This window comes from Bubalus bubalis, chromosome 3 (genome assembly GCF_019923935.1).
Source record: "Bubalus bubalis isolate 160015118507 breed Murrah chromosome 3, NDDB_SH_1, whole genome shotgun sequence".
NCBI classification, from domain to species: Eukaryota; Metazoa; Chordata; class Mammalia; order Artiodactyla; family Bovidae; genus Bubalus; species Bubalus bubalis.
The window spans coordinates 166,064,165-166,076,591 of NC_059159.1; the positions used below are offsets into that span (position 1 = coordinate 166,064,165).

The following is a 12,427-nucleotide window of genomic DNA, read 5'->3' on the forward strand; positions in this document are numbered from 1 at the left end:
CTCAAAGGGTTGTTGGGAGGATTAAATGAGACAGTGAATTCTAGTGCCTGGTATTGAATTGGCCAAAAAGTTCATTTGAGTTTTCTGTAGGCTACAAGCCAACCCAATATATAAAGGACTTAGTTCACATGTGATCATCATCATTGTTGCCTTTAAACTGGAATGTTTTTTCCTATTTCCCCCAAATTTTACATCACTGTAGGCTGTAACTTTGTGAGAACACCAGGGTATGGAATACTGTCATTTAAGTCCTAACTTGGCCACTTAGGTCAGGACCTTGGGGAATCCCAACTTCCTTTTTGACCTCAGTTTCCTTATTTATACAACAGGGTGATGGGGGTACATTACTACTTTCCAGAGAATGATCTTTGGGTGAGGGATTTCAAAATACACTATTAGGGTTTCAGGGTATGGAATGAGCAGATGTCATTGTCAAAGAAGTTTTAGAAGTGAAGTGAAAGTCGCTCAGTCGTGTCTGACTCTTTGTGACCCCATGGACTATACAGTCCATGGAATTCTCCAGGCCAGAATACAGGAGTGGATAGCCTTTCCCTTCTCCAGTGGATCTTCCCAACCCAGGATCAAACCCAGGTCTCTGGCCTTGCAGGCGGATTCTTTACCAGCTGAGCCACCAGGGAAGCCCTAGTTTTAGAAACTAGTACTTAAAAGTAAGCAAGGGTTTTTCAAAGCAAGATTTCTCAGAGGCCTGAAAATTCCTCTGAAACATTTGTCACCATGACTCTCCCAGAGCCTATTAGATATGGTTACATTCTCCACAGTCGTTTGTCCATTAAATCTCTTTTGAATGAACACCTTCTGAGGCTGGTTCCCCAGGGAACCCACTCTGGAAACAACTGACGGATCCTGCCCGGCTCACCGTTCCTCCCATCCATACAGTGAGGGGCTGGACCCGTCACCAGCTCCTACCTTCGGCAGACTGCAGGCAGCATCCCGCTCCCGAGGTGCACTGTTCCCGCAGGGAAGACACCAGGTTCTCCAGCTCCTCCAGTCTGCTCAGAAGCTCCTTGACATCAGGAGCAGCTGCACAACCACAGGCCCGGCGGGGGATGTTGATGCGGTGAGTGAAGACGATCTGGTTTTCCCCGTCCACCGTGTGCTCCTGGAAGCTTTCCCGGGGCTCTGACGGTGGGGCCAAGTCTTTCTCCCCGCTGGCAGATTCCAGATCTACCGAACACTGGGACCCCACGGGCAGCTTGATATTGTAGACGTGATTAAACACCACCGGCTGGTTTTCCTCTGGCAGGGTGACATTCATCCCGCTCTGCCGCTTGTGCCGGATGACTTTCTTGAGGACGCCACCTTCGGCTGGAAGGGCAAGCAGAGCTAGGAAGAGGCCTGCCCATAGCCGAGTCATGACCCCCATGGTGGAGGTGAGTTTGGCTGAATGTCTCAGGGTGTTTGTGGTCCTAGGGTATCTTACTCTTAGGTAGAATCCGGGATTCAGAAGCAGAGAGCAGAATCCAAATCAGTTGCTCCTGATCTTCTTGAAGGAGTCCTTTCCTAAGAGTAAACAAAGGAAAGCCAAAGCTTGTTAGTATCTGTTGCTAATTGAGTCTGTTGAATATCTGCAGTTCTTAGTTAATTTTGATGTTCTGTTTCCTGTGTTTGAAGATCTCCTTTTATTCCTTCAGTATGTGCTGAAGTGTGGTCATAAAATGGTCTCTAAAAGAATTTTGCAATCATGAAGGAATGATTTTACTCACAATTCAGTATTTGGAAATATAAGGAGAAAGGAGAAAGGACAAAACTTTGGAATAAGACAGATCAGATGTGGTTTGGATCTAAGCCCTAACTCTGGGCCTTTGGGTGAGTTATATAACTTTCATTTGTCATATTTTACTTCTGTACAGTGAAGATCATAATATCAGAGTCAAAGTAATGATGTAAGTGAAAACATTGAGGAAATCACTCATATATTCCCGAATCCCTTCAATATTTGCTGAGTGAGCACACTGAGTGATATGAGGGTCACAGTCCCATAGATGTTGAGGAATTTCTCCCTTCATTATTGACTCTCCAATCTGAAATTAACTCCATCTGATGGTTTGCCTCTCCTGTGGGAAGCAAAGGTTAAAATCCAAGACTTTAGAAGGCAAACTGAGTTTTTATTCCAGCTTAACATCTTGTAATATGACGGTTGAAACAATATTCTATATCTTTGAACTTTAGTTTCTCTTCCTTTTTATTTCTAAAACTTTAAAATATCAGGGTTTTAGAAGAACTTGACAGAGTGTTCCAGGACCAGTTATCCAAGCTATGACCAAGGGCAAGAGATGACTCAGAAATGGTATCCATGAGCCCTTGCTGTCTTCTGCAATCAACAAGTACTTAAACTATTCTTACTGAGTGTTTTTTCTTCCCCTCCCCTCAAACTCATAATTGAAGCCTTAACCCTCAGTGTGACTATATTTGGAGATAAGACTCTTAGGGAGGTAATCAAGGTTAACTGAAGGTCATGAGGGCTGCATCCTAATCTGATGAAGATTAGGATGTCCTTTAGAAGAGGAAGAGACTCCATATTTCTCTCTGACTTGGCTTTTCTGTCTTGTGCACAGAGGAAAGGCCATATGAGGACACGGAGAGAAGGTGGCTGTCAGTATGCTTTATTATTCTAATTAGGTTCCTAAGAAGAATTTGTGGATCTTTGATGTAGGCAAGCCCACTGGATGAAAATTATTATGAAGAGGAGAACTTGGCAAGTTGTCTTCTTTCAAGCTACCATAGCCCATCTTAGTTGTTTACTGGACAAATATTTATTGATTGGGTATTCTATTGCAATTGTTTGAACTCTCTTAGCCTTCCACAGAGTCCTTCTTTCTCACCCTCTTTCCATCAATTCTTTGCCTTTTTTTTTTTTTTTTTTTAGGAGGAAGGGCCACGGGCCAAGTTTGAAATGCTTTTGGACTTTTACCCAAGACTTTTGTGTGTGTTGCTAAATGACTTAAATTTCCATCTAAAAGGCTGTTAGAATCATTGGTTGAGACTTAAAGGCAACAAGTCTAGGGAAATACTGACCAGAGTATGGGTTGAGTGAGGATTTCTCACTCTGTATGTAAGAGACGTGCACTGGCACAGCCAAATGCTCTGTTGTTTGGAGGAAGGAAATGTGATTCTTGAGGGTTGTGTATTTCCCATATTGGCTCCTGGTGGTCTGAGGGCAGGGGGATATTTTTGCACTTCAGGAAAGACTCATTATACCTTCAACATGGAGGAAAATGTCTAGACTTTGGAACTAGACATACCAGAGTACAAATGCCAGTCACTAACTCTATGACTTGGGCAAACTACTTGTCTGTCCATCCTAAGTCACTTCAGTTGTGTCCTACTCTTTGAGACCCTGTGGATCATAGCCCACCAGGCTCCTCTGTCCATGGAGTTCTCCAGGCAGGAATACTGTAGTGGGTTGCCATTTCCTTCTCCAGGGGATCTTCCCAACTCAGGGATTGAACCTGCATCTCTCAGGTCTCCTGCACTGGTAGGCGGGTTCTTTACCACTAGCGCCACCTGGGAAACCCGGGCAAGCTATTAATCCTCTCTAAACCATGACCTCACTTGTACAATGAGGGATCAAAATCCTTCCAGAGGGAATTATGAATTAAAGATCTGCACAGAAAACACCCAAGATGGTATCGAGGCCATAGTAGGCACACATTAAAAAATAGCTGCTATTTTTTTGTACTGTGAGGAACAAAACGTAGCACGAGTCCAAGCTAATAGCCTATTTTTGCTTCAGTTTAACCTCCTCATTGAATCCAGTCCTAAGCCCAGCAGCAACTTGGATCTAGATCAAAGAGGAGCTGCAAAATCACTGATGTGTAAGGGGGTAAACCTTATGAAGATAAATTTACTAGAACTGGAAATATTTACACCAGAGAAGCAAACATACAAAGCAAATAACAACCTTTAAAAATGTAAAATATTCTCATACAGATAGCTGACTGATTCCTGTCTCCTCTGAGGACAGATCTGGGGAAAATTATTTTAGGTTGCAGTTTGTTACATATAGACATGAAGGATCATGTTCTGATAGTACGGCTTTTAAAATCAGAGCATGAGTCTTTAGAAAGCGCAAGCAGAAGCCCTTCTTATCTTCCTAGGAAGGGATCAGGTGATGGAAGGTCTGGAAAAGATCTCGCAGGAGGAAAGAATGCAGACCTGTGCATATTTATTCGGTAGTTGAGAAAGCCAAGGTGGAGAGGAACAGGATCACTCTGTATAAACCCTGGGGAACCAGGAGCTGGCTTGTCTCCTGTGGTCTCAAAGGACAGAACAAGCCAGTATGTGTGTGCGTTGCAGGAGGAGAGGAGGATTGGTTATAAGAAGGCAAACTTCAGCACAATAGGAGAAATACATTTCTTTTGCTAAATTTTTAAAATTGGAGGATAACTGTTTTACAATGTTGCGCTGGTTTCTGCAAACAGCAACACAAATCAGTAATAATCATAACTATATACAATGTTGCATTGGTTTCTGCATACACAACACAAATCAGTAATAATCATAACTATATGTGTGTGTGTGTGTGTCCACTCCCTCTTGAGCCTGACTCCCACCACTCTAGGTCGTCGTAGAGCACCAGGCTGGGCTCCCTGTGTTATATAGCAGCTTCCCATTAGCTCTCTGTTTTATACATGATAGTGTATATACATCAATGCTACTTTCTCAGTTCATCCCATCCTTTCCTTCTCCCACTGTGTCCACAAGTCCAGCAGGAATAGAGATGCAGATGTAGAGAAAGGACTTGAGAGATACATTTCTAATTGGAATTACCCAATAGAAGGGCTTTGGATAATATAGCAAACTCCAAGTCACTGGTATATAAAATGAAGAGTGTTGAAGAGCACAGATATATAGACAAACTGTCTTGAGATTGAGTCATTCTTCAACCACTTCCTTGGACAAACTATTAGCTATAATGCAAGTCAGAGTCATGTCATCAATAAAACATGCTATGAGTGTTCTTGTAGGACTGCTGTGAAGTCTGCGTGAGATGCTGTGTGTAGAAGGAACAGGACAGTCTTTGGCAGCAGTGAGAGCTTTTGTAGTGAACAATATGGACTTCAGTGAGCATTTTTTTCCAGGATTTTCTTTTTCCAACTCTTGAAAATCCTATCTTGGCATATGTAAGTCTGTCTTTGTGTTGTTTTTGTTTTTTAAGCAAGGATGGGTTCTGCAGTGAAGTGAAGCTCTCTCTTTCTCAGAACTCCCAGGCGAATATGTCCTGGGAGATTGTCTCTCTACCTTTATATCCATACATCTACATCTTCATCTTTATGTCTACATCTATACCCACACCTACACCTATACCTAAGTCTATATCTCTATGCCTATACCTAAAACTCTTATCTATCTCCCATCTACCAAGTCATCTATGTTCTGTCTTCTATGGCCTAAAGACTAAAGGAGCTGTTTGTCAATGTTTGCCAAGGAGGGCTGCAGGAAGACACACAGCCTTTGTATTGGCTCAATACATAGATTCTTGGGGTCACACATCCAGGACAAAGTGCTCTATCCAAGCCATGCAGGTTGCCATGCTCTGTAACCTGTCTTGGCATATATGCTAAATGCAGAAAAACACACACGTGGATCATACTCTGCTTTCTATTTTTATCAAAAGAAAATGTTAGAGCCAGATTAACTCTTGTGATTGTGCTGGTGATTCTTTAGATGCCTTCTTTCCTGTTAACTTCTGAAGCATGATTCATCTGGAGAATAATGACAACAACAACAAAAGTACCCTAAAGATTTCCTCATGAGAGAAAAGGGTTACGAGGAAGAAGACTCTTTGAATTCATTGGTCTAGAGCTGCACTGTGCAGTATGGAGGTCACTAGCCACAAGGGTTATTAAAATCAAATACAACTGAAGATTCCATCCTCAGTGGTTCTACTCACATTTCAAGTGCTTAATAGCAATGTGATGAGTGGCCATGATATCAGACAATGTGGCTAAGGAACAATTCCATCATTGTAGGAAGTTCTATTCACCAGTACTAGTTTAGAAGTCTGCTTGGTAATATCAAGCCCATAGTACAAATGAGGAAACTGGAGCTTAGAGAGGTCAAAGAAAGTCTAAAAAGAAAGTTAGGAGAGCTGTTAAGTCTCCTATATTATTATAATACAGTTGTGTGTACCTCGCATGCAGGTGCCAGGAGACTAGAGAAGATGACTCCTTTTCAGTAACATAAACAAGTACGTATGTGCACTAATTTCATACCTTCTATATTCAAACATATCCAGGTACAAGTATATGTACCTGGATACATATGTGGTCTTTATGGCTATTGTCCTCCTTAAATCTGAAAGGACATAGACCTTGCCCCAGGTTATCATCCTATCCCCCTCCTACACTTGCAATACAAGCTGTTTTTTTCTTTTTCTTTCTGCATACATTACAGCCCCAAGTGCTCCATGAGATTCTTCTAAAATCAAACCAAAGATAACTTGCCCAGGAACCACTCTGACTATGTCTAACATCTTGTCCTGCCCAGCCTCACCCTTCTCTTGGGAGCTGGTAGAGCTGGTCAAGATCAACTCATGGCTCTCCTGCTTCTGTTGACTCTGCAATGCTTTGCTCCAGACTTTTTGAGGGGACTCAGTCCATTTCCTTCAGCCGTCTGGAGAGTTCTATCAATGAAGCAGCTAGTATGGGAGAAAGAGTTTGGTCTTTGCAGAGAAATAGGCCTATGTTAGAATCCAAGTCTTCCACTTAGTAGCTGATACCTGTGGCCATTCACTTCCCCCTCTAAGTATCACTTGCCTCATCTTCTACAAGGCCATGGATTTTCCAGGCAAGGGTACTGGAGTGGGTTGCCATTTCCTTCTCCAGGGGATCTTCCTGACACAGGAATCGAACCTGGGTCTCCTGCATTGCAGGCAGATGCTTTCCCCTCTGAGCCACCAGGGAAGCCCCCATATATGTGCCTATTTCATAGAGTTATGAGAAGATGGGGTAAGATGAGAAGGTGTACTTAAAGCTACTAGCATGTGCCTGGCACATAGTAGGTACTTAATATGGTACCTAATGGTAACAGAAACAACAATAATGACACTGGTCAAGTAGATAGTAGATTAGAAAGCTTGGATTCAGAAGGCGGGGGGGAATCAGGGAGTTACAGCATGGCTATGATTGCGATATAATGGTAATAAAGGAGATTGCTAACCTAAGTCTGTTAAATTTCAAAGTGGAGGGTGACTACATTTTTTTGAGGGGCTGAAAAAAGACACCTTAAAAGGGGTAGCACCTGAGATGAGCCTGAAGGTTGGGTGGGATTCTAAAACGTGGTTGGATGCAATGGAGTAGGTGGATTGAATTTGCTCCTCACCCAGCTACCTTTCTTGCTTAGGTGTCTAGAAAGCGGGAGAAGCATGAGAGAAGGCAAGGAACGCGTGGGTGAGGAGGAGACCAGGGGAGATGGCAGCGGTAGCAGCAGCTTCCCTCCGTGACTCCCTGATGTGGGCCTACGTGCGATCTCACGTACGGAATCCCGACATTCTGGTTCCATGGGCGTGTGTAAGATGTGCCCAGGAGTGGAAAGGCGAGGGCACGTGGAGTTGACAGAACCAGTACGGAGAGCAGTAATGGTCAATGTGAAGGGCTGGTACTGAGCTGGATGAGCACTGCCGTACCTTTTTAAGGCCAGGTGCCTAACTGCTCAGTGTCATCTATGTGGATTAGGCAAAACATAGGCTTCTGTATTTGGTCCCTTGGTCTGCAAATTCCTGGCACACATATGGTGCCTGCTATTAAAGAAAAAAAGAAAAAAAAGATGAAAACAATGGTCTTGAAGGCTCTTTTTTTTTTTTTTCTTTTTTTTTGAGGGGATGAGTGTTAATATGTCAGGATTTTATCATTGATGGAAGATAAAAATTAGTTCTTGTTTCAGTCTCTTCATTATTAGATGTTGCCAGTATAGGATGATATTTCCAAGTTTTGGCATTATAGGTTTTTATCTGGAGCATTACTCTGAGGTACCACTTCATCCAGTAGATGCGGAAACCACGGTGTGGTCATGGCAGCCACGTCCCAAGAGCTTTTTGGTTTATAATCGTATATTCTGAGGTGCCTCAGCAGAGCTGTTTGATAGCTAACCTTTTGGAAGCAGCATGAAATAAACTAATGGTTATTTTTAGGCACTTCACCACAGGACAAAGACCACTGCTTAGATGAAGGAGTCAACAATCTCTGAATTTTTTCCGGGTCACAGCTGGAGAATAAACAGTTTCATTTCTAGATAAAGATAAAACTTCCAACTGGCTAGAATCATATTTCAGAATACTTATGACTTCACTCTTAGTAACTCACAGAATATATTTATCTTGTTGACTTAGGCATTTACGTCAAATAGTCTGGGCTTGGGGGAACCAGGAAGATTCCTGATGGTTTAAAAATCCAGATGAATTTCTTTCCACATCATTTTGGCAACACCTGAGGCAGATCACATTTTTCTTCCTGCTTACAGGAAAGAGAATTTTATTGTGCACAGCCAGTAAAGCATGGAGCTGCTTACATGGGTGTTCTTAAAGGTTCTAGAAATTCCTCACCCCTTGTCCTTCCCAACATCCATAAATTCCTTATTGGACTGTGTCAGGAAGAGAGAAGAGCCAAGAAACAGCCTGAAGTGTGGATTTTTTCCTAGGACATCTGATCCTTCCACTTGAGGGAGTCCAGTACAACCTGTGTCTTAAAGGAATTGAGCAGACACTGCCTGCCAAAACCAAAAGCCCTCCAAGCCCTAGGTGTAGGAGTTCCAGCACTGAGAAGCACTTATCCATTTGGGTAGTACAGTGGCACGTAGCTGGTACCCAGTTAGGAGGCTTGTGGAGCTAGCCGTCATTTCACAGCCCTGGGAATTAAATTGCTCTTAAAATCATTCATTCTTGCATTCAACAGAGAGGAGTTGAATGATGATTAAGACCAGGCTGTGGGACAGCTCAAGAGGTAGTCAGGTGTTTCAGAGGCTAGTGATGGATAGTTCCTGTTCTCAGAGAGCTCACAGCTCAGGAAAGTAAACAGGCAGGAAAACAGATACTCACAGGGAAGAATGATAGATGCTAAAACTGACAAATCTCCAAGGAGAGCCTGTGCAGCTTTCCAGAGTATCTGCTCTAGAATCAGCCAAGTACTATGGATTCTGGTCCTGCCACTGGCTATTAATTTGAATCTAATGGAACTGTCAGTTTCAAGGTCAAATATGGTTGGATAGAGGCAACCGCATATGACTCCATCTAGTGGCTTTGACCTTAGATGTGTAGCACTGCCTCTGTGAGCCTCAACTTGGGGCTTCCCAAGTGGCGCAGTGGTAGAGAATGCCAATGGAGGAGAGGCAAGAGACACAGGTTCGATCCCTGGGTCAGGAAGATCCCCTGAAGTAGGAAACAGCAAACCACTCCAGTATTCTTGCCTGGAGAATTCCATAGACAGAGGCACCTGGTGGGATGCCAGTCCATGGGATGGCAAAGAGTTGGACATGACTGAACACACACACACACACACACACACACACACGAGCCTCAACTTTCTTTCCTGTAAGATGGCAATACTCATAAGAACCCCACAATAAAGTTCTTTCAACTGAAAGTGAGAAAAAAGTGAGATCAAATGGGATCACACTTGGAAATATTTAGGACAGTGGGTGACAGGAAGAAGGTCTTAGTAGCTGGTGTATTGTTATTGTGTGGTGACTTGCGTCTTTTGTTTGGAGAAGGCAGTTTGTGGAAGGCTAGTTTCTGAAGGATGAGGGATTCCTGAGAGAATTTTGGGGATCCACCTCATGCCCACTGTTTGCTTTTTCCATGGAGATGCATAATTTGTAATATTTCAGTTGTCAAGTGATAGAGACACGCTGAAATCCTTAGGAGAAGAGGAGGCTGGGTCTATAGTTCTGGTTTTCCTCCTCACCTACGTATTCTCATTCAGTAGCAAGAAAAGCAAGCCCATGACCCCAGGGTGGGGCTCTTTTCTGGCAGGTCTTGGCCAAGAGGCGGTGCTGCTACTGGGATGGCTGTCCATGCTGCTCAGCCAGGGCTTTCTCCCCAACAGACTGCCTGTGGTTTAGTTTTTCAAGACACTGCTTCTGACGGGAAACGTTTGGCTCAGATTTTCAGTACTTTCCATAGACACAAACAGACATTGGATTAGAGAATCTAAATCAGACTTCAGAAGGCTTAGAGGCAACTGAGAAGATCACCGCGTCCTTGGTGGCAAATCTGAGGCACCCACATGCATCCTTAGCGTGTACGTGGCAGACATTGCTAATCGGTGCCTGCACAATTCCTTGGGGCTCCACTTCACAGTTAGGGGACTAGACACTTCAGGCAGCCAGAAGGAATTGAGTAAAAGTAACACATGCCATGAAAGAGAATGCCTGGACCTAAACACCCAAAGAGGATCACTGGCTCTTCAGTTCAGTTCAGTTCAGTTCAGTCACTCAGTCCTGTCCAACTCTTTTTGACCCCATAAATTGCAGCATGCCAGGCCTCCCTGTCCATCACCAACTCCCGGAGTTCACCCAAACTCATGTCCATAGAGTCGGTGATGCCATCCAGCCATCTCATCCTCTGTCGTCCCCTTCTACTCCTGCCCACAATCCCTCCCAGCATCAGAGTCTTTTCCAATGAGTCAGCTCTTCGCATGAGGTGGCCAAAGTATTGGGAATTTCACTGGCTATTAGTATAAGGCAAACATTAAATCATGGATATCCTACCTATTTTTTCAATGAATTTGATTAAGGTTTACCTATTTCCTGAGACCCTTGGGAGGGCATCAACAAAGACTTCTAGTAATTCTTAGTCTGAGGTCACTATAATGGTCCCAGAAAGAAAGATCTGCAATGGGATCTTAGAGAGCATCTGTGTTGAGATGTTTAGATTTCTTGGTCCTATAGGATTTCTTTAATTGCCATCCATCCATTCATCCATCCAATTATATATCTTTTTAGTATGCCTTTTTTAAGTGCCTACCATACGCCAAGCCCTGAGTTAAGCATGAGGGATATAAAAGTGCAGAAGATAAGCATAGTCTCTATTATCAAAGAGCTTATAGTTTCCTCTGGAAAGGTCATGAAATAGAATCAACTTTATTTTTTATGCATTTACAATGATTATTTATCGATAGTCACATTTCATTGGAAGAATTGACTTTAAATTCTTGTACTGTGGATTGAATATATGTGATATTCTTAAGTGTTCCAGCACCCTCTAAGCCAGGAGCAGGAGTAGAAATGTTAAGCCTCTTTCAGGAGCTACCTGCAGTTTACTTATAATGTGCCTCCTGATGTTGGGTGCTGGGAAAACTAAGCAGTGTAAGGACCTCTTCTCTGTTTCCAGAAATCTCAGAAGTTAGAACACACACAAGGTCCAGGAGCAGCGATAGTGTGGATGCAGGCATTGAGAGAAAAGGTGTCACTCTGAGCTTGGAAGTTCACAGAGGACTTCCTGGAGGAGGAAGTGCTTAGGATCCCCAAATACCAATTGAAGAGGCCTTGTATGATCAAGACAAAATTGAAATGATTACAATGATAATAAAATGTAATAAACTATCATTCACTGAGTGCTTAATTGCCAGAGCTTGTGCCAAGCATTTTAAATCTCCAGTTTAAACTCTTACAAAGTGATATGAGGTGGTATCTTTGTCCTCACTTTGCAGGTGAGGAAACTGAGTCAGAGGACAAGTAAGTGGCTCTGCCAGTTCAGATATTCATTAAGTAGTAGAGTTAGGACTTGAACATGGGTCCATCCAAGTCCAAAGTAAGTGCTCTGAGCCACCGTCTTATCAAGTCTTTTGTGCTGGGCCAAGGAAAGGAGTTATGATTCAACACCAAACCCAATCTCTGTCTATATAACTGCCAAACGCCTGGCTCAAGGGGGGAATACTCTCAGTATCCTGGGATTGGGGCCTTAAGATGCCACATGACCTGCCAGTTCTGTAGAAACTAAGCATGCTGACAGACACGTTGGAGACGCTGTTGAGCTCAGTTGTCACCGAGGAAGGAATTCAGATGCCTTGAAGTCTCCTTAGTAGTCCTGTTCCCATCTGAGCAGGCACATTTCTCTATCCTTCAACATCCAGCTCCAAAAAAAATCATCTATTATTAGAAGCTTTCTCAGGTAACTTTTTTTCCTCTTCTGAATTCTCTGAGTATTGATCTGATATTATTTTCGTCACATGTCATTCTAAAAATGATTTGGGTAGCTTTATCATATATATGTATATCTTCCTCTCTTAGAGCAATAAGCAAATTCTGTCTTGTACTTACATTCAACCAAGCAGTTCATCTCCATACAGCTAGACTGTATGTATACTGCAAGCCCCACGAGGGCAGGAACCACATCTGTGTCATTCATCTCTTAATACCCAACACCAAGTATTGTGTTCTGAATATCATAAATGCACACAGTATATTTGAA

The 12,427-nt window shown here is 43.0% G+C and overlaps 1 protein-coding gene across 13 annotated transcripts in view; it reads right to left on the reverse strand.

Moving 5' to 3' along the window:
• TNC (tenascin C) overlaps window positions 1-12,427 on the reverse strand; it is a 102,002-nt gene that overhangs the window by 70,696 nt on the left and 18,879 nt on the right. For 12 of the 13 annotated variants that reach the window (XM_044940513.2, XM_044940514.2, XM_044940511.2 and 9 more), the window contains exon 2: window positions 928-1,521. In XM_044940513.2, coding sequence (XP_044796448.2) covers window positions 928-1,384 — 457 coding nt within the window. In that variant the 5' untranslated portion in view covers window positions 1,385-1,521. Of the gene's footprint in view, window positions 1-927; window positions 1,522-7,648; window positions 7,763-12,427 lie in introns of all 13 variants that reach the window. The other variant, XM_044940512.2, reaches the window with a different exon arrangement.